The sequence below is a fragment of the Drosophila elegans genome, unplaced genomic scaffold (genome assembly GCF_018152505.1).
Source record: "Drosophila elegans isolate 14027-0461.03 unplaced genomic scaffold, ASM1815250v1 contig_476, whole genome shotgun sequence".
NCBI classification, from domain to species: domain Eukaryota; kingdom Metazoa; phylum Arthropoda; class Insecta; order Diptera; family Drosophilidae; genus Drosophila; species Drosophila elegans.
Window position 1 is genome coordinate 10,458,342 of NW_024545863.1, and position 18,942 is coordinate 10,477,283.

General features: G+C 42.5%; 4 protein-coding genes and 1 pseudogene across 6 annotated transcripts; 2 read left to right on the forward strand and 3 right to left on the reverse strand.

Moving 5' to 3' along the window:
- Nucleotides 1–1,623, reverse strand: part of LOC108140953 — a 5,862-nt pseudogene extending 4,239 nt beyond the window's left edge.
- Nucleotides 1,624–5,621: 3,998 nt separating this feature from the next.
- LOC108141072 (melanoma-associated antigen B16) lies at nucleotides 5,622–7,021 on the forward strand. The gene has a single exon (XM_017264233.2). The coding sequence runs from the start codon at nucleotides 5,735–5,737 to the stop codon at nucleotides 6,431–6,433; it is 699 nt and encodes a 232-aa protein (XP_017119722.1). The 5' UTR covers nucleotides 5,622–5,734; the 3' UTR covers nucleotides 6,434–7,021.
- A 92-nt stretch (nucleotides 7,022–7,113) lies between these two features.
- Nucleotides 7,114–10,045, reverse strand: LOC108141070 (centromere protein J). The gene is made up of 2 exons (XM_017264231.1): nucleotides 8,084–10,045; nucleotides 7,114–8,020 (listed from the first exon to the last, which is right to left on the reverse strand). Exons 1-2 carry the CDS (start codon nucleotides 9,950–9,952, stop codon nucleotides 7,160–7,162), a joined length of 2,730 nt encoding a protein of 909 aa, XP_017119720.1. The 5' UTR covers nucleotides 9,953–10,045; the 3' UTR covers nucleotides 7,114–7,159.
- A 72-nt stretch (nucleotides 10,046–10,117) lies between these two features.
- LOC108141071 (GPN-loop GTPase 3) lies at nucleotides 10,118–17,929 on the reverse strand. Its single transcript, XM_017264232.1, has 3 exons — nucleotides 17,813–17,929; nucleotides 17,098–17,756; nucleotides 10,118–10,343 (listed from the first exon to the last, which is right to left on the reverse strand). Exons 1-3 carry the CDS (start codon nucleotides 17,855–17,857, stop codon nucleotides 10,193–10,195), a joined length of 855 nt encoding a protein of 284 aa, XP_017119721.1. The 5' UTR covers nucleotides 17,858–17,929; the 3' UTR covers nucleotides 10,118–10,192.
- LOC108141069 (glutathione S-transferase 1-1) lies at nucleotides 10,422–16,186 on the forward strand. Of its 3 annotated transcripts, XM_017264228.2 has the most exons (4): nucleotides 10,422–11,239; nucleotides 12,287–14,247; nucleotides 14,900–15,047; nucleotides 15,110–16,186. In XM_017264228.2, the coding sequence occupies exons 1-4, from the start codon at nucleotides 10,775–10,777 to the stop codon at nucleotides 15,668–15,670; spliced, it is 3,135 nt and encodes a 1,044-aa protein (XP_017119717.1). In that variant the 5' UTR covers nucleotides 10,422–10,774; the 3' UTR covers nucleotides 15,671–16,186. The 3 variants fall into 3 exon arrangements, with proteins under 3 accessions (XP_017119717.1, XP_017119718.1, XP_017119719.1); XM_017264229.2 differs by lacking the exons at nucleotides 10,422–11,239; nucleotides 12,287–14,247 and adding an exon at nucleotides 14,559–14,655; XM_017264230.2 differs by lacking the exons at nucleotides 10,422–11,239; nucleotides 12,287–14,247 and adding an exon at nucleotides 14,564–14,644.
- Nucleotides 17,930–18,942: the final 1,013 nt, after the last annotated feature.

Below are 18,942 nucleotides of genomic sequence, written 5' to 3' on the forward strand. Positions count from 1 at the left end.
AAATAAGCGGGGTATAAGTGGAGTTTAAGCTACCAACATTTATTAATCTGAAAGGTGTGGGGGTTGGTATATTAAGTCTGTCATTAATTAGGTTGATAAAATCGGTCTTATATTTTTGCCCACAGTATTTATATTTCCTCATCAAATAATGCTTATATATTGCAAAAGCAAAAGTTCTTAATTTATTTTCCGCAATCAACCTTAAACGCACAATTTTATAACCTTTTTTTTTGGTTTTTCCCTCACCATTCAGCATTGATATTTCGCAATGTATAAACACTAAAGCGGTTTAATTGAGGCACTACAAGTAAAAATCATATGGCCAACGAACGTGGCCCAAACCCAGAAAAATGTGTAGCAGCTGCCATTGTGGTGTTGTTGCCGGGGCCGCTGCCGTTTATTGTCAAAGCGGCCAAGCGACATGCCACCAAAAATGATTGACAATCACTTTACAAACAGTTTTCATTACAGCCGGGCACTGCGACAAAAACCAGGCGCACACTGAGAAAAACAGTGCCCACACTCCGGGCAGCACTTCCCCATTGGGGCAGCCAGCAACCAGTTGCATATGAAAGTAAAAGTAAAGCACATGCAGCTTGTAATGTATACACAAAATGCATTTAAATGCAGACTCGTTGAGACCGAAGCGGAGAGACATGTATACATATGGCACACACTTACGGCCACATCTCGGATATATATATATATATAAAACAAACAAAAGGTAAGCCGGTGCGAAGACAGCCACACCGGTTGTGAATGCAGACACCGCTCAGACAACTACAGCCACATAATATACCCAAAGCCTGCACATAAACACACACATATATAGAGCCGCTAATGAAATGCGTTCAAAAAGGCCGCTGCGCCTGCCCAACCGATATCCAGATGCTGATAAACAACACAACAATATCCAAGCTCAAGCTCAAAAGTAACCGAAACTTCATTTCGAAGACATGACATCATATGTGCTGCATAATCTTCACAGGCGGGATTTAAATTGGCTTAACAGAATTTCTTTGAATATTCGACTCGTGACTCAAGAGTCTTACCCTGGGAATTTTATTTTCTTGACCTTCGGTTCGGTTCTTTTGTTGAAAAAACATAAATTGAATTTAGGGATAAATAAGTAGCTTAACTGTCTAATCCCAGTCTTATTTTATTATTATTATTTTAATCTGCAATACCAATTTACAGTATTCCAAGGAAGCTAAGTTTGGGTTTGATTTTTTAAGTTCTATCAATTTATGCCATAAAAAGTTTATAAGGTTTAACTTTATCTACACATTTATTTATTATAAAAAATGGAATAGTGTGAAATTACTGTAAAAAACGGTCAATCAATAAATTAAATGAATTTACCATACTAATAAAAAAAACTTTTATTATGGGAAACCAAATATTAAAATATAAAACGTCAGTCATAAAATTCAATTGATTTTTTATGACACCGGCTTAAATATTGGAATGTATAAGTTTTAACGATAAATAAAACTATTCGTTGACGCACTGGACTGTCTTACTGTTCAAGCTGACCATGACCATGATTTCCAGTGCAGATCTCTCACGATCGTTAGGCAACCAGTGTTTTTCGGCGTAGCAATATCCATTAAAATGATGCATGTATAACATGACACCAAGCTCAATAATAATTATAATAAATTTCTGCCTTTTGGCAAACGGCTTGTGAAAGTTTTTCACACAGGAAGCCGGCCGCGATTTATGCAACAATTTATTGGTTATTGTTGTTTTTTTTGGCACTCTCTCATGCAAATTGTATGGGGCTCAAGGCTGTTGTCACAAAGACGTCGACTGCATACAAAATGCGCAAATGTGATTCAGATTTTGGCTCAGGTGATACGGTTGCTCAAAAGCCGTTCGCAAGGTGAGCTGAAAACGTCACCAAAAACGTGTGTTCGAGAAAACCCTAACTGACTTTTTATTAACTCTGAGCATAAACTATTTGGCATTTGGCATGCGTGGAGAATTACGAGGAACTTTTCGGGGCCCTCGAATGACTCAATAGATGGGAATTTCATCAAGCGTCAGCCGAAACGCCATTAATTTTGACCAACTTGTCCGGCCACAGACACTGAATTTAACGCTTAATTGTTTACAAAGCGTCATGGCTATTTATGATATAATTAATAATTATTTAATGCTTATACAAACGTTGAGGTAATGTGGGTTTCGTTTTGTGGATTTGAGACATGCTGGCCCACTTCAAAGTCATCGAATCACGGGCTATAAAAATTAATAAACCATTTAGAATGGCAGGCCGAGCGAGAGATTGTGAATCTCGAGAGCAATAAAAACACACGAAGGCGAAACTCAAAGGCAGTGAAAAGATCAAGTTGAAGACCCAGAAAGATGCAAAGAAATAAATACCCAATGACCTTCAAAAATATTTACCAGCGAATAACATGTTCAAATAAAAACAAATGCATATTAGTCATTTAAATGAAAAAAAAAAACTAATATATTCCTACAAGCGGAATCCTGTTGCTCTTGAAGGAATGCTTAAAAATGCACGAAAGCAACCCTCGTTAAGCAACAAATATCATAGCATTAAAAATACGCATAAACTTTAGATCCGCTACAGTTCGATGTCGTCACACGGTGCGTATACGCGATTCGGCATGCACGAGTGAACTTGGCCCCCAAGTGAAGTCGAGTCACTGATCATTTGTCTAACTTTAATTGCGACGATTGTTGCAGCCGTTTGGCAAACTGACTGATAAGCGTTTAATTTGATTATCAGGGGCTGGCGTCTAGTTTGCATCGAAGTTTATTAAGTGTAAAAGGTCAAAAGGCAACGAAATCCGGTCAGCCATATTTTAGGCCATGGCCTGGGTGTATTCATTCGACCTCTTAATTAAGCAGCCGGCGACATCTTCTGAGCAAGTTTGCTGTCCAAGTCTTTTGTCTCGGAACAGAACTATAGCTCCACACAACGACACTCTATTAGAATCAAGTCTTTAATTGTGGGCCCGAGCCCCATTGACATTTAGCGGATAACTGGTCGTTCTGAGAGAGGCGCAAATCATAATCTAATCGAAGTGCCGGTGGCAAGCCATGGGCTAAAGCTGATCGGCCGATCGGCTGGATTGGCCACGAGCGGCAGCTGCTAAACAAGAATGCCAAACCACTCCGCTGAAGGCAGTCCACTTTTGGGAACAGCACGCAACTAGACTGAATCAACAATAGCCGGCTTTTGTTGCTATATTCTCGATTCCGATCCAGAGCAGTCAGAATCGGGGCTATCAGCTCACTTAAGGAGGTTGTAATAAATTAACACAATTTGTTTAACACTAGATAACATATTTTAAGGGCTGCTACATAGATAAATTTATTATAAAATTGGTAAAAAAAAGAACTAGTACTTTTCAAAAATGAATTTTCTTATTACTTAAATATTTTTTGTAAAAAAAAAAAAATACTGAAACGGTCCTTAAAATACAACGTCTTTAAAAATTAAAATTTTATATTAAATAAATTTTTTTTTCTAATATTTTCTTTTAAGGCAAAGAGCTGGAAATAGTTAAAGACTAACCATTTAATAAGCAATAAACCCAAATCTTACAGAGCATTGGTCCTCTTCACATACCTTTGCTAGCTTTCTTTTTTGTGCACAAACATTATTGCTGCTGTGATTCTGTTATTAATTTATTAATAGTTTTTGCCACCACGGCGAGCAGAAAAACCCGTTGTCGTTACTCTATCGACTGGTCATGGGTTTTTGTTTATCATGAAACTTCTAAATGGCATGCTCATGTCATTTGCTAATTTTTAATGGCCCCCAAACGCCAGAGCTGCAAAGCAAGTTCGCGCCAAGACCTTGACTTTCTTTTCGGCAGACACTACGAAGAGTAAATGAAACATTTCTCCGACTCAGTCTGACTACAATTAGCCGGTCATAAAAAAGTTGGGGCTGGAGATGACAAACCCCGTGTTACAATGCGCATTTTGAAAGCAAAACTGTTCGTTCGTCTGTGTGTAGAAAGTCAAATGCCAGCTATTGACAATGCGTTTTGTTGACTCACTCACTCGCGGTTTCAGCCGAGTTTGGGCCTTTTCACTTGCTGGCATGCAAATTCTGGAGCCTCAAGATTGCAGAACCGGCGGTTGCGGATATCCATTCCGTCCGAACAAAAGGCTCACATAGATTTCTGAACTCTGAGGAATTGCTTTTGTTTAGGCGGGACAATGGCAAATCAATTAAAGCTCGCCGCCTGGCCAGTCAACACTTGTCTGCCTTCCGAACGTGCAAATTATTATTCTTCCGGAAATTTCAAGAAAAAAAATATAAAAATATAACACAATACAACTTTGTCGCGGTCTCGATCAAAATAGGACTGACTCTCAAATCTTAAATCAAATCCAACGAACCTCGGCTAGAAGCTTTTCTTTTTGAACTGTTAGAACTTCAAATAATGTTTAGATTAAAAGCTAAAGATGAAACTGTAGCATCTCATTGTGAAATTCAATTATGCTGACCGATGCAATTTGAAGCTGATGTTTACTTAAATTTTGATTTCTTTAATTTAGCTGGGGAACCAAGATCGGACCTCAGAACCAAACGCAGAGATTGAAATTATTGTTTATAAAAGCCATAAGTGGTCTGGTTTCACAGGTTGGATAACTTGCATCTATCACCCATGGATTGAGCACTTTGCGCCGACGCAGGTAACAAGTTTCCACCTCGGCCACCTAAAACACACATTTCAAGGCAATAAAATATATTTGACCATGCCAATGCGATTCCCCACCGGCCGCCGTCTGCGTTTTGCGTTTGCACTTGCGTCTGGAAGTGCACTCCTGCGCGTGTCTCTGCGCAAATGCATTTCCATTTCAATTTCCATTCCCATTTCGTTTTGTTTGACTGCGGCTCTGTTTATTTTGAGTCTCCGTGGGGAATGTTGACCGTGCATGTCATTGCGTTTAGTTTCGAAAGTTGTTTGCTTCCTGCTGCTGCACGTCGCGGCGATTTAGCCATTTTAATTAAAAACACATCAGCTCCCGAGGCTCCAAGCCCATAAAATTGCAGAACTGGTATGTATATTTTACGAACTTATTGGCTTTAGGTAGGATTTCTATACAATTGCATGGCTGCCACTATACTAAAAACTAAATGTAGAAGAGAAAAGGGAAAAGGCTGCCAGCTCAAGGAAATCAATCAATATTAGCCCACTAAAGAAAGCACTTCAGCCGCTCTTGGCCCAGTTTGTGCGATTAATCGAGCGCATTAAGTGGCCATTTGCACTTGAGATGAGAAAAAAAGCAAATCGAGAAAGGATAGAAAAAAAAAGACACGAATTCAGCATTTTTCAATTTGAATTATCGCGCCAATTTGGTATTTTCTAACCAACTGTCGATAGCAATTGTTAATACCAACAACTGTCGATAGGTTTTGGGGGTCGACTTATCGATTTCGGTTTGCCGCCATTTAGACAATAACAACTTTTATAAATTGCATTAGATTTTTGGCAACCCATTTATTTTTATTATTTTTTAAAAACATTTTTGATCCTGAAATCTTTTAAGTAAAAAATGCAGAGCTTAAAATGCAGGATTCAGTTGGTTTTATCGATAGTTTTATCCATACTCTGACAGCTCTCACTTATATTTGGTCACACTAATTATAAAAGCGCAATAAATTGCATTGTTTTCAAGTGGAATTTCGAGGAAACGAAAGAATTTGAGTGTAATAAGAAGGTTATCAGATCACACAAAAATGGCCAGCACTTCCCGCGCAGCTAGAAGCCAGAATGGCAGTCTTTCGCAGCCAACACAGATCACTAGGGAAGTGGACGACAAGGTGCGCGCTATTTTAAACTACATTTTGGATCACACAGCCCAGAAGATTCCCATCAAGGACAAGGATTTGGTGCCAGCGGCAGGCGACAGGAACGAGCTGAAGAAACGACTCCCGCTGGTCACTGAATTGCTGGCCAAGCGGTTTGGTATTTTGCTCACCCCCTTGGATGCGGCTTCCAAAACGTTCATTTGCATTGCGGAGGAGCCGGTGGCATCCATCCACGAGCTGACGCCGGCACAGAGACCCCAGTTCACGCTGCTGTACATCATCCTCATGTACATCTTCCTGCGTGGCAACCGCATCGAGGACTCCAAGCTGTACGCCATGCTGGAGATGCTGAACATCCAGACGGACGAGGAGCACGGCTACTTTGGCGCCAGTGTGCGCAAGCAGATCGAGGAGACGTTCGTTAAGCAACAGTACCTGAAGCGGGAGCGCTCCCAACTGAGCGCCTACGACGACTTCAAGACCTTCTTCCTCTGGGGACCGCGTGCCAAGGCGGAGTTCACCTACGAACAGATCGTGCAGTTTGGCTCCAAGCTCCTAAAACAGGATCCAAAGGTCTTCCAACACCACCTCACCATGGCCCAGGAGGGGGCTAGTGCTGAGCAATAGGAGCTGCAACTTCCTAACCACATAAATCTTCGTTTGTTAGCTTTTATCATATTAACAATTTACTAATTTTCCCTTTGTCTTTAAAGCATATCATCAAATAATTTAATCTTTATAGACTGTGCTGTTCTGAAGCTTGTTTACTTCTTATTGGTTTCAATTCACTCCAAAAATAGCCCTTTAATTCCTGTGCTTATAAAGATTACAATTTCGAGTATTAATAGTCAAACTGGCAATTTAACAAGACTAAGTTAGATGAAAACCACGAGTTTATTTTCTGATCTTCGAACTTGATAACTTCAAATTAAGTTTATGTTTAAATGAAGTTTAACTGCTTTATGAACTCGTTTACTAATCAAGTTGTTTTATAATTTTCAAGACTATGTCTTATCAAATTTACGAAATTTGTTTAAAACTCTGCTTAGCTATGTAAAGTTTTAAAAATTACTTTTGATTACTTAATTTCAAAATCTAGAGAACTGCAAAACGTTTAATACAATTTAAGTAAGGTTAAGTTTAAGCATATGTTCTATTTAAATTGAAAGTGTATGACTAAATGTATAAAGAACTAAATAAAATATAAATTCAAAATAAATGTCAGATCCATAAATCAACACCTCATATCCTTTAAGCCCCACTCGACCATAAGTATATATAGTTTTAAAATCAAGGAGACTTGTCTATTTAATAAAAACTTTAATTTACAACGGAGAAAGCGACCCGTCGTCCCTAGTACTTAGCATAGTCTGTGTCCATGATAAGCTTGCCATCTTTGTCCTTCAGGCGGACGCGACCATTAGAGTAGCGCGTTTCCTGGCTGCCATCCGGATAGACCAGCTTGACAGTGCCATCCGGGTACTCCCTTCGCTTGTTCAGCTTTGTGTGAATCTCTTTTTGGCCATTGGGTAGATGCAGAATCTTGTCGCCATTCCGGAGCTGCACTAAGTGAGTGCCGTCCGCATACCGCCACTCCTCTAGTTTCTCTGCATCGCTGGGGTCAACCACCTTGATGCTGTTGTTGGGGAAGTGGATCTCAATGGTGCCATCCTTGCGGCGGTGCTCGGTCTGTCCGTTGGGAAACTCTAGTATTTCCAAACCGTCCAGGTAGGAAGTGTGCCACGTGTTGGTCTCAGCGTAGTAATACTTCACGGTGCCCTCCCTAATGTCCGTCTCCTTGATGTCCTTGTTGAAGTACAGCATGCGAACGTTCATGCCATCGGCGCTGATCTTCTTAAGATTGCCGTTCGGGTACCAAATGTCCCTGCTGCCATCCGCATTCATTATCTCCCGCTTGAAGTCGCTGCTGGAGTTGGCAGTCGCTGGGGGATCGACTGCGGCAGTTGCCACTGGTGGCAGAACTTCCTCCACATCCCCAGAGCTGCTGGAGGCGTAGCTCTCATCCAAAGCCTCTGGCTTTTTCTTGCTTCTGCCCAGGGAGCGACTGCGGCTCCTAGCTTGGGCAGTGCCGCTGCTTTGGCGACGGTGTGAGGCATCCCGCTGCTTAACTGCTGGCTTAGCAGCAGTGCCATCCAGAGACTGGGTGCGTCGTCCGTTCTCGTCGAGGGGTTGCGACGCAGAGGCAGAAGGCAACTGAAAGAAGGTATTAGTTTAGTTCCGGTACAGCCAATTAGAGCCGGTCTAGTTCGAACTCACCACCTTGGGTGCCAGACGGGCAATGTTTCGGTTGATCTCCTGCAGCATCTTGCTGTTGTTCTCACGGCCAATCCTCACTAACTCCTGCTCCAGACGCTTGTTCTCCCTGCTCAGCAGCTCGATCTCGTCGCGGTAGTTGCGCTGCTCCTTCTCACTGGCCCGCAGTTGAGCTCGGAGTCGTGCCTGTGCCGAAACGTGGTTCGTCTCCTTCTGCTTGAGCTGCAGCTGCAGTGCCTCCAACTCCTGTTTCAAGGCGGCGATCTCCTTCTTTTCCTTGCTGTTTGCATTGCTCTTCTGGAGGCGCATCTGCTGCTCGAACTTGCGACGCTCCTCCTCTATTTTCATACGCTCGTCATGCAGGTAGATTTCCGCTTGAATCTTTTCGTCGTGCACGCGTTCCATCGCCTCCATGTGATCCTGCGTGCATTTAGCCTGCTCCAGCTCGTGCTGCTGCTTCAGTCGGAGCAGTTCGGCGTTCTGCGCCTTAAAGGTGGCTATCTCGGCCTCAAGTTCCTCGAGCCGTGTGCGCACGAGATTAGCCTTTTCTTGTAGCTCTTGGGTAAGGGGTTCCTCTTTCTGCTGGCTGGGACTTGACTTCTTCTTCTGCTCTAAGGCCTGGAAGAGAGCGGACTTGAACTGTTCGAAGAGCTGAACATTGGAGCCGTCGTTTAGGCTGGTAGCATCAGAGTATTCCTGGGTATCATTGGAGTCGGAAAAGCGCACTCGCACTTGCGTTTTTCCCATCTGCAAGGGTGTCGCTGTCAGGGTCTGGTCACTGGACGGCTGCTCGTCATCCTCCTCCTCCTCATCCAATTCGTGCACCAGCACCTGGTCTACCTGCGGTTGCAATCGCATCTGGCGCACCTGCTGTGTGACCACAATGTGATCGGAGTCATCAGCTATAATACGGCGCTGATCCTTGCGTGCCATGAAGGTGCGAATGCAACTGGAGTTCATATCAATGTTGCCCTCCGTGGCCTTCTGCTCGAGAAGCTCAAATATGCTAACGTTGCTGTCGTCCTCCACTCTGATTTGAGCTGAGCGTCTTTGGATTTGAGCAGGCTTAATGCTCTGTGTGTCCAACACCTTGGCCCAGCAAACTCCCGTCAATGGACTGGCCTCCGAGGAGGCTTCATCATCCGCATGCGTGGTCTGCCCGGCTCTGTTCCTCTGCTCTACAAATCGAACCCTCGGCGAGATACTGGAGGCTGTGGTGGAGGATGCATAGGAAGACTTAATATCCGGCGTGGAATTGCAGACGTTCTTTGAGTTTATTAGGACCTGCTGGAAGCGCTGCTCATTGAGATCGATTTGTGCTGGAGGTTTGAGAGCAGGAGCTGTCGGAGCAGGAGCTGTCGAAGGTGGAGCTGTTTCTGCCTGCTGCTTCTTCAGGATACCCTTCTTCTGCTGCTTGGGCGTGCGAAACTGGGGGTGGGCATTGGCGTACTTGTAGCGCGGCAGGTTCTCCAGGCGCAGCTGGTCCGGATTGATCTTGAAGCGCTGCTGTAGACCTTCGCCGCGGCGCAGGAAAGGACGCTTGGGCTTGGCTGGCTGGGGACTTGTCTTAGGAACTTCCGGTTCCTGGATGTCCTGCTCCGCCGTGAGGCGTGGCATTTGTATGGAATGATCCTCGTCCCACTGCGACTCCTTCAGCACACTGCTCTCCGGGCTTTCAGCCTCCTGGTGCAGCAATCCCAGCATTTTGTACATATTGCGCTGTTCCAAGCCGAGCAAAACGCGCTGATTGCTTTGACGCTCCTGCAAGAGTCGCTTCTGCTCGTCCTGCCAGCGATTAAGTGCCGCCAGACGCTGCGCGATGGCATCCTGCGTAAGGGACTTTCCAATGGGACTTCCGTCAGTCTTTGGCATAATTGCTTAACATTTATTGGCTCTATTTGTTTGCTTTTTTGTTTAGACGCAGTACGCGTATGGGAATTTAAACTGATGAAAATAGTGTTGTAAAACGTTTCACAGGTGGCAGCACTGCTGCCAGGGATGGCGACTAACTTTGGCTTGTAATTTTTCATACTCAGGTTAATTAATTATAATTTTATTTTATAACACACACAATATTATGAAAAACCACTTAAAAAGTAATATTTTTGGATCTTATATATCCCGATCGCCTTCCTCCGGCTCATCAAAGTCTTTCACGTTCACGTCTGCATCCTCGCCGTATTGCAAAATATTGTCTATTTGCAGTAAAAGATCGCCCACGCTCTCCTCGTCCTGCGAATCCAAAGGGAAAAATCGCACCAAACTGTAAAAACAATATTAAACAAAACATTTATTACAATTAAACAATAAATACGAATAACCGAATCTAACGAGTGGCAACCCCCGACGCCAGCGCATCGCTCGCAGCCCTCGTCTCTCACACAAAAGCATTTTTCGACGCGACGCAAATGAAAATGTGCTTGTGCAATTAAAATCAGACGGAAAAAAACTAAAAATAAACCATATTCGGTGCACCTAAATGCAATAAATCAGTGTATATCCGATTATAGTGCGAATATTGCAAAACGCGCGCGAATAGTGAGCCGACGAAATACCACCAAAAATCCCAACCAACGCAAATCCCAGGCAGCAGCCATCTACAAAAATCGCCTAATTTACGATACAAAACACTTTTCGGTGGCAAAACGAAAAACGCTGAATTCCCGTCCCCGGCGAACCACCGCAGGAATTCAAATGGAGACGTCCGTCGAGGAGCATGGCATGGACCTGTCCAAGGTGTCCGTGGTTCGGTCCGCCAAGGGCGTGGATATGCTCTGCGTTGACGACTACCTGTACCACTTCGATCGCATCGGGCGCAACAACACCTACCGCTGGCTATGCAACCGCCGCAAGGACAAGGCCACCCCCTGCAAGTCCCGCATCTGCACCCTGTTGCCCGACCCGCTGGACAAGACGCGCCACGTCGTCGTGGACGTGGTCCTGGCCCACATCCATCCGCGATGCAGTGATCACGAGGTCAACAAGGTGGCCCAGCGCAAGCGGCTCTCCGTAATGATGATGAACGACGCATACAGCACCACGCAGCCGAAGCGAGCCCGCCAGTACGAGCGCGCCAACGCCGGCATGAATCCGCCGGAGTTTATTTACGGCGGCATCGACACCTCCGCCGTCGAGGCCTCTTTCCAGCTGGACTTTGAGGTACGACCGCAGGTCTACTGTACCTGGTCTATGCCCCTGACAATCCATTTTTGGTTAATATACGAATCTAAATCGAATTATTGCAATCCTCATTGAGTTCGAACTGAATAATTCTTTAGATGCGGAACCCTAATATGAATTATCCTCTATTGATTAACATTTATCAGGACATTTCTTATGTTTCAATTAATTGAAGTAGTTAACTGCCTTTAGTTTCTGCCCCTGAGTAGGAAAATCGAGCTTTGGTAATTCGTTACCAGTTTAAAATATATTAACACCACGGGCCTAAGTCCGGCATTAATTTAAGACTATGAAAGATAGTCGATAGATATAGTAGATATAATAACTCGTTATATTAGAATAAAATTTCATTAAGTTCCTTAGATACCTTTACATCTGGGACTGAGCCCTCCTAGTGTTAGTAAATATAACAACATATAAGTTCCCCCAACTTTCAAAAATGACTATTTAAAATACCAAACTTTTGGTCATTAAATGGTTAAAATACCAGGCATTACTGTTTATTAGGGATTATTTCGAAATGTGGTTTAAGTGATTTGAACGACATGCTACCTGTACGGGAATTAACAGAACCCGAGAACAGTTTTCTCGTCCTCATAGTGAGCTAAAAAAAAGTTTTAAGTCTGCAAAATCCAATACGTTTTCTGAACTTAAAAACTACTTTTAGCTTGCTGTGTGGACAAGAAACCGGGCATATAATATGCTGAATCCATGTGTATACGGTAAAAACTATCTTAAAGATAGACTGTTACATATAGAACCCTAACCAAGTAAAATAAAATTAGTTAGATAATGTCATTCCCTGATTAAAAATATTCCTAAATCTAGGCTTTTTGCTTAATACAAACAAGCATTAAATAAAAGTAATTTTGAAAGATAGTTCACCTTAAGCAGTAGTAGCTGTTGAGATATAAACACTGGTTTATAAATGAATATGTTGTTTAAAAACTAAATATACAATTTAAAAATGCATATAAATACTACAAAAACCTAGAAACAAACTAATTACCAATTTCTCTTTGGCAGGACAAAGACCGTGTGTACATGTTGCGACGCCGAGATGGCCGCGTGATGGTCTGCATCGATGGTCACCTGTACTACCTGGCCGGAAAGTCGTACAAGGGCGACATCTTCCGATGGACCTGTGTGCGCAAGCGCGACATCGAGTGTACGGCTAGGATCTGCACAGAGGCAACTTTGGCGGGGGCACATCGACTGCACGCCGTCGACTCCGATGCACACATTCATCCGCACTATTCGGCCGCAAAGCTCATGCACATGTTTTCCAAGCACCAGATTGTTCTGGTTGAGGACGAGCAGACCTCGGATGTGCTGGCAGAATGCCCGAATCTTGAATACTTTGATCCAGAAAATACATTCGATGCCACCCAGAGGTGTGATGACTTGGAATCCATCATAATAGAAGAGTGCGAAGATAACTACGATGTGTACACGAGGACGGATGAAGACCAAAGTGGAGAGATTCACGCAGACGAAGAGATCGAGTGTCAGGAAGGGGAGGACGAGTCTTCAGTGGTGGACTCTAAGTTGGGGCACAACGCCAAGTGGCCAGCGGCCTTCGATGTAATTGCCAACTACCTCCCTCCGCCGGGTTTTAATCCTCTCACGGAAACTGACCTGACCAAGTTCACATTTCTTCCCTCGGCAAAGGGCCGCAAGGTGCTGTGCTTGAGTCGCCATCTTTATCACTTTGATTCCCAAAGCAGGTCAAATGGCCATATGTTCTTTACTTGCATCAACAGGCGTGATAAGGTCAACACTTGTCATGTCCGCGTTACCCTGGATCCGGTCGAGAACGGACCGGTAGTAATTCGCATCAACGGCGAACACACGCACAATCCAGATATAAAGGAAATCACTCGTCGCCTGAAGCAGCAGGCCAAGTTGGACCAGGACAATCCCCACAAGCTGCTGAAGGGCGAGCACGGCGAAGATGTTGATTTCGAAAGCGACGAGGGATCGGCCAGTCAGGGAGGAGACACCTTTGAGCCGGAACAGAGCGTTGATGGCAGTTACGAGCAGATCGACCCGAGCAACGTGGTGATGAAAAAAGTGATTAGCATCGATGGGGCCATCAAAATGGAGCCCGAAACTTCCAAGGCGAACATGATTGTGCAGTACCTCAAGGACGGCGCGGACAACATAAGCGCCAAGATCGAGATACTGCCCGATGCTCTTGAGGAGCTCGATCCTCAGTCCCAAGCTGCTTACTCATCCACGCCTTTGCCAAAAGTGCGGCAGCCCGAGATCACGAACATTCGCCGGCGACGCGATGTGGTAGAGCCGGCAAAGGAAGAGCAGGTGGACATGGACCTCACCAAGATCTGTACCCTGAGGTCTGCCAAGGGTCATGAGCTACTCTGCGTTGATGGCTTCATTTACCATGCCAAAAATCGAGGTGTAATCTCCCGCAACTACTGGGTGTGCATTAAAAGCCGCCAACCTGACATCAATTGCAAGAGTCGCATTTCGACGGCCACCCAAAAGGATGGCTCTATTCGAGTTCTCCGAGTGTACAACAGTCACAGCCATCCTTTCAGCGAGGATGACATCAAGCGGCGATTGTTCAACGAGATCAACAAGAAGAACAACAAAAAGTTAAAGTTTCGGCCGCTCCATTTTATCGGCAAATCGCTCGACCAGATTCAGCAGGAGTACGGCGATTTGGCGATCGAGCGGCTCAATGTCTCCAACATCAGCAGCGACATAGTGGTGCACAAGAAGCCACGACAACCGGGCAGTCACAATAGCAGCGCCGCATCAATGTCAGCTCTAAACAAAGTGGACCCCCAAGAGGAGGAAGAGGATGTGGTCATCGAGGAGGAGGAAGAGGAGCCGGAGCAAGAGGAGGGCGACGACATGGGCCTGGATGGCGATCATCAGTACGTGGAGGTGGACAACACAGATGCCATTATCGAGGTTGTGGAGGAAGTGGCCGATGAAATGGAAAGCTATGGCTCTATTGTGTAAGTATAAAAATTAAAAACAATATTGCTTGGCCGGCCACTTGATATGAAAACTACTACTACTCTACTTCATAAGTAAAGATCTTTTTAAAAGATTTTACTTTATTTTTCTTAGATAAATTTCATTTCAATAAAAAAAAAAGTTTTATCTACTCATACTTTGAGTAAAAAATTTAACAGAAAAGACATATTTCAAAGAGAAAAACCTAATTATGCCTATAAATTACTACAAGAGTATTTAAAAATTTAATTTATTTGGGGACCGAATATAGCTATACCTTCTTTTATATGTTAAACTTGTTTGGTTTGTCATTAAAATGAACACCTGCAACATACCGCTGGTTTGGTAGAGCACCTCAGTTTTATTTGAGAGCTGCGTGAGTGCACTACAATAATTGTGGGTTGATCGTCAGTATTTAAAAAAATATCTACAAAACCCAAGACCTTATAAATATGTTCGACAAAAATATTTGCAAAGACCTCAAACATAAACATAACAAAAATAGCTGCAGCAAAAAACAACCCAAAAATAGATATATTTCATTGTAGAGGCAGTAAACGCAAATTGCTTTCACTTTTGAAGCTAGTGCCGACAAGCAAACCGGTCGAACGAGAGTCAAATGAAAACCTAATGCTTTTTTTGTATCCACAGACCAATATACACCATGAAACTGTACGCCGTGTCCGATGGACCGCCTTCCCTGGCCGTTCGCATGACCCTGAAGGCCTTGGAAATACAATATCAACTAATAAACGTCGACTTTTGCGCCTTGGAACATCGAACTGAGGACTATTCCAAGGTATGTGCAGTATAATAGAGGGCGAAGGATTTTCAAAAAATTAAATGCGTGAATCCTTTCAGATGAATCCTCAAAAAGAGATCCCCGTGCTGGATGACGATGGCTTCTTTTTATCAGAGAGCATTGCCATTATGCAATATCTTTGCGACAAATATGCGCCGGATTCATCGCTGTATCCGCAGGACGTCAACATGAGAGCGATAATCAACCAACGATTGTGCTTCAACATGGGTTTCTATTATGCACCCATTTCTGCCCACAGCATGGCACCCATTTTCTTCGACTACGAACGGACACCCATGTCGCTTAAAAAGGTCCAGAATGCACTTGAAGTGTTCGAAACCTATTTGGAGCGATCGGGCACCAAGTACGCGGCCAGCGATAACATAACCATTGCCGATTTCGCTCTCATTTCGGCCACACTTTGTTTGGAGGCGATTGATTTCGATTTGCTGCAGTACCCGTTGGTGCACAAGTGGTACAACACTTTCAAGGAGGAATACCCGCAACTGTGGGAGATCGGTAACAGTGGCATGCAGGAAATTAGTGCGTTCGAGCAGAATCCTCCAGATTTGTCTCATATGGAACACCCATTCCATCCGACGCGAAAGGCTAAAGTCTGAGGCAGTAGAATTAAGGCCCTATCAGCGGGGTAGTGAAAAAGATTCTGTTTTTGTAATTTTTGTGAAATATTCAATATATATATATATATATACATACATATATATAATATACATATAAATTATACTTTTTGTTTCACTCTTAAAATTGTTTGAAAGAGTTTTAGAGTCAAATTCTATACATACAGAAAAATAACTGAAACGAGTTAATCAATGGGAATGTAATGTTATGGGTTACTTGTATTTTTTAAAATATATTACCGATTGTAACTGAAGACATCAGTTTAAGTATTGACGTAAATAAATATTATTTTTGAAAAGATTTAACGCTAATATTATATATTAATATTATTATATTAATGTCAAATATTTTAGATTAAATTTGTCAATAATATTTTCTTCTGCAAACAAATGAAAGCTGTTGCCAACATAAGAACTAATCACGTTTAGTTTTTTTGTATTAGTCAACTGTATCCAGTCTCTGTGTACAATTAAACAATAAAATAGTATGCACCGAAATGAACAAGTATGTTTTTAATGGTTTTCAAAGTTTTTTTTTTTTTAAATATCGTGATTATTAATAATTTTACGTTAGAAAAGCTGGAGATAATCAAAGTCCTGAGTACTTACAGGAAACACGTAACTTGTTTGTGACTTATAGCATGAACATTTCTTGTAGCAAACATGAAAGTTATTCACAAATAAACAACCAATTATAGAAAAAAAATATATATTATTAATTTAGAAACCACAGCTATAAGCTACTCGTCAATTTAATGTATTGTGACGAAAGTGTATTTGTAAGAAACCGCGATGGTTTGTAAAAAACCACGATCCGTCAAATAAAGTTTTTCAGCTAATTACCAAAATTTTAAAGTGCAAAACCTTTAAGTGTGCTTTTAAACAATTTGTTTGCGCTTGATGAGGGTCTTATAAATTTGGCCAGAAGATTGTTGTTGAAGATACAGTGTGCAAGATCAGCTTTAAAGATAGCTTCCGAATCATATGCGCACTGCTTATGTTAAACCTTGCCGATCAAACGTCTATATCCTATAGCTGCAATATATATTTTTTCGTTTTATTTTACCTAGCAAATGGGTTGTCATAATGTGAAATAACCTCGACTGCAAGTGTTTTAAAGCTTCCGCTTGCCAAAGTTAGTTTCCGTACTCGTTTTATTTAATAAATTACTTTTCCAACTTGCTACATTAAAATAAGCAAAAAATTGTATGAAGTTTCAAAATTCCTAAAGTTTAGTTTTGAAATCAAATAACCCGCGATCAGATGTCACAAAACCAAACGAAGAATAAAAACTGACTTTACTAAGAATCTCAAAAAATTCTTGGACACTGGTCATAGATTATTGGGAATATCGCAGCCTACATCCCTTGCAAATTGTTAAGTTACCATCTAGTTTAAGTAAAGCTCACCTGAAATCCTCGATCAGAGCGCCAATGGCCTCCGTGAGCCTGCCGTACCTCTCGCCAAAGGCCGTGCCCACTGTCAGCTCTCCCATCAGGCTGTGGGCATCCGGCTCAAGGTACATCTCAAGCTGCTTCCGCGCCTCGCTGCTCAGCAGATCCACTTTGGTCAGCACATTGACGTGCGGCTGCTCCATGTTGGCCATTACACTGAGTGCGGCCATGGTGCCGGAAATGAACTTGGCCCCGTCCACCATAAACTGCGAGTCCAGACAGAAGACCACGCAGGTGCGGAAGTTCCACGACTCGAGCAGCTGCACCAGCTGCTTGCCCATTTTGAGGTGGGTGAACAGCTCGATCTGGCCGGGCATGTCGAACAGGATGTAGTCATCGTCCGGCTCGCCCACCATTAGTTCATTCTCGCCCCCGCAGAGTTGATCCTTCAGCCAGTCCTGATTCTCGATCAAGAACTCGAGGCAAAAGATGAGGCCCCCGTTCGGACCGTAATGCAGTTCCTCGTCCTCCATTGCATCGTCCAGGTGGATCAACTCGCGAATGTCCGTCAGCGGGGTGTAGCTAAAGTGCTCCGCCGCCGGATCGAGATTCACCACTTGGATGTTTCGCTTGGAGTCCATGGCATATTGCTGCATCAGGCTGCAGTACGTGGACTGGAAGGATTGGGTTGGATTACTGACGAAATCAGGGGCTGAGTAACTGGACATACCTTGCCACTGCCTGCGGGGCCCACAATTATCTGAGCAAACCGCATATTTCGCACGTAATTGCTCCAATTCAGAAACAAAACAAACTCTCAAAGCGTGCGCCAGGTGCAGTATTGCACAACGTCGAAATACTGCTAAATTGACCATTTCTGCAAGCTAGTTGGCAGCACCAGCGCTACCACCTCGACTACTTACCCGCCAAGTATAAATAGTTTCAAAAATAGCCATACCTTTAATTTTTATATTTATTTGTGGTTTTTGGTGTTAAAAAACGTGGAACTGAGAAACACTGTTCATTTACCTTAAAAGAAACCTCTTAGTATGTTTGTAGACTCCTTCATAACTACCACACAAACAAAACATCCTTGTGGCGTATTAATATATTTAGTCAAAAAAAAAAACTGTCATAGCTTGCAGAATTTGTTGACACGTTAATAACAGTTTAAATCAAATAAATTTATCGCAGAGGGATTACTTATTTATTTATTTATTTTCGATGATTTTTCTTCCCCACTGCACATTAACACCTTTCAAATGATTTAATAAAGTTAACTTGTTGTGGGTACATTTATATATGACGCACTGTATATACATCTTTCAAATTCGTAATTTGATTTACCGCAAGAAATCTATTTTTGTTTTAGAGCTTGGTTTGAGATAAGTATCAGTAAAAATGTTGGCAAGCAGCAAGACAAGGGCAATCAGAAATTTCTAAAATAAAATTATAAAATAAAAAAGTTTAATTATTTTTTAAATATTTTAATTGCTCCCATGGGAGCTTTATGTTATAGTCGTCCGATTTTACTGAAATTTAAACCGTAATTCTGAAATATTTAACCATTTAAATATCCCGAAGAATTAAAAAAAATTAAAAAACAGCAACGTTATAATTTTTTTCATTTATTTTTCCGATTGTTCCTGAGATTTTTCCGATTTTGTTGAAATTTAAACTGTAATTCTGAAAAATTTAACCATTACTATATGTCGCAAAACAAAAAAAATTTAAAAACAACAAAGTTATAATATTTTGTTATTTATTCTTCCGATTTTCCTATGGGAGCTATATGCTATTGTACTCCGATCCGGCTCGTTCCGACTTATATACTATCTGCAATAGAAAGACAACTTTTGG

Excerpts from the sequence above, each read along its gene's own strand:
- LOC108141072 (XM_017264233.2), top strand. The coding sequence starts at position 5,735 with ATGGCCAGCACTTCCCGCGCAGCTAGAAGCCAGAATGGCAGTCTTTCG.
- LOC108141070 (XM_017264231.1), bottom strand. The coding sequence starts at position 9,952 with ATGCCAAAGACTGACGGAAGTCCCATTGGAAAGTCCCTTACGCAGGAT. Across the intron at positions 8,021-8,083 it reads CCCGTCTGGCACCCAAGGTG|TTGCCTTCTGCCTCTGCGTC; the intron begins GTGAGTTCGAAC and ends ACCTTCTTTCAG.
- LOC108141071 (XM_017264232.1), bottom strand. The coding sequence starts at position 17,857 with ATGCGGTTTGCTCAGATAATTGTGGGCCCCGCAGGCAGTGGCAAG. Across the intron at positions 17,757-17,812 it reads GCCCCGCAGGCAGTGGCAAG|TCCACGTACTGCAGCCTGAT; the intron begins GTATGTCCAGTT and ends CAATCCTTCCAG. Across the intron at positions 10,344-17,097 it reads GCTCTGATCGAGGATTTCAG|TTTGGTGCGATTTTTCCCTT; the intron begins GTGAGCTTTACT and ends TTGTTTTTACAG.
- LOC108141069 (XM_017264228.2), top strand. The coding sequence starts at position 10,775 with ATGGAGACGTCCGTCGAGGAGCATGGCATGGACCTGTCCAAGGTGTCC. Across the intron at positions 11,240-12,286 it reads CTTTCCAGCTGGACTTTGAG|GACAAAGACCGTGTGTACAT; the intron begins GTACGACCGCAG and ends TCTCTTTGGCAG. Across the intron at positions 14,248-14,899 it reads GAAAGCTATGGCTCTATTGT|ACCAATATACACCATGAAAC; the intron begins GTAAGTATAAAA and ends TTGTATCCACAG.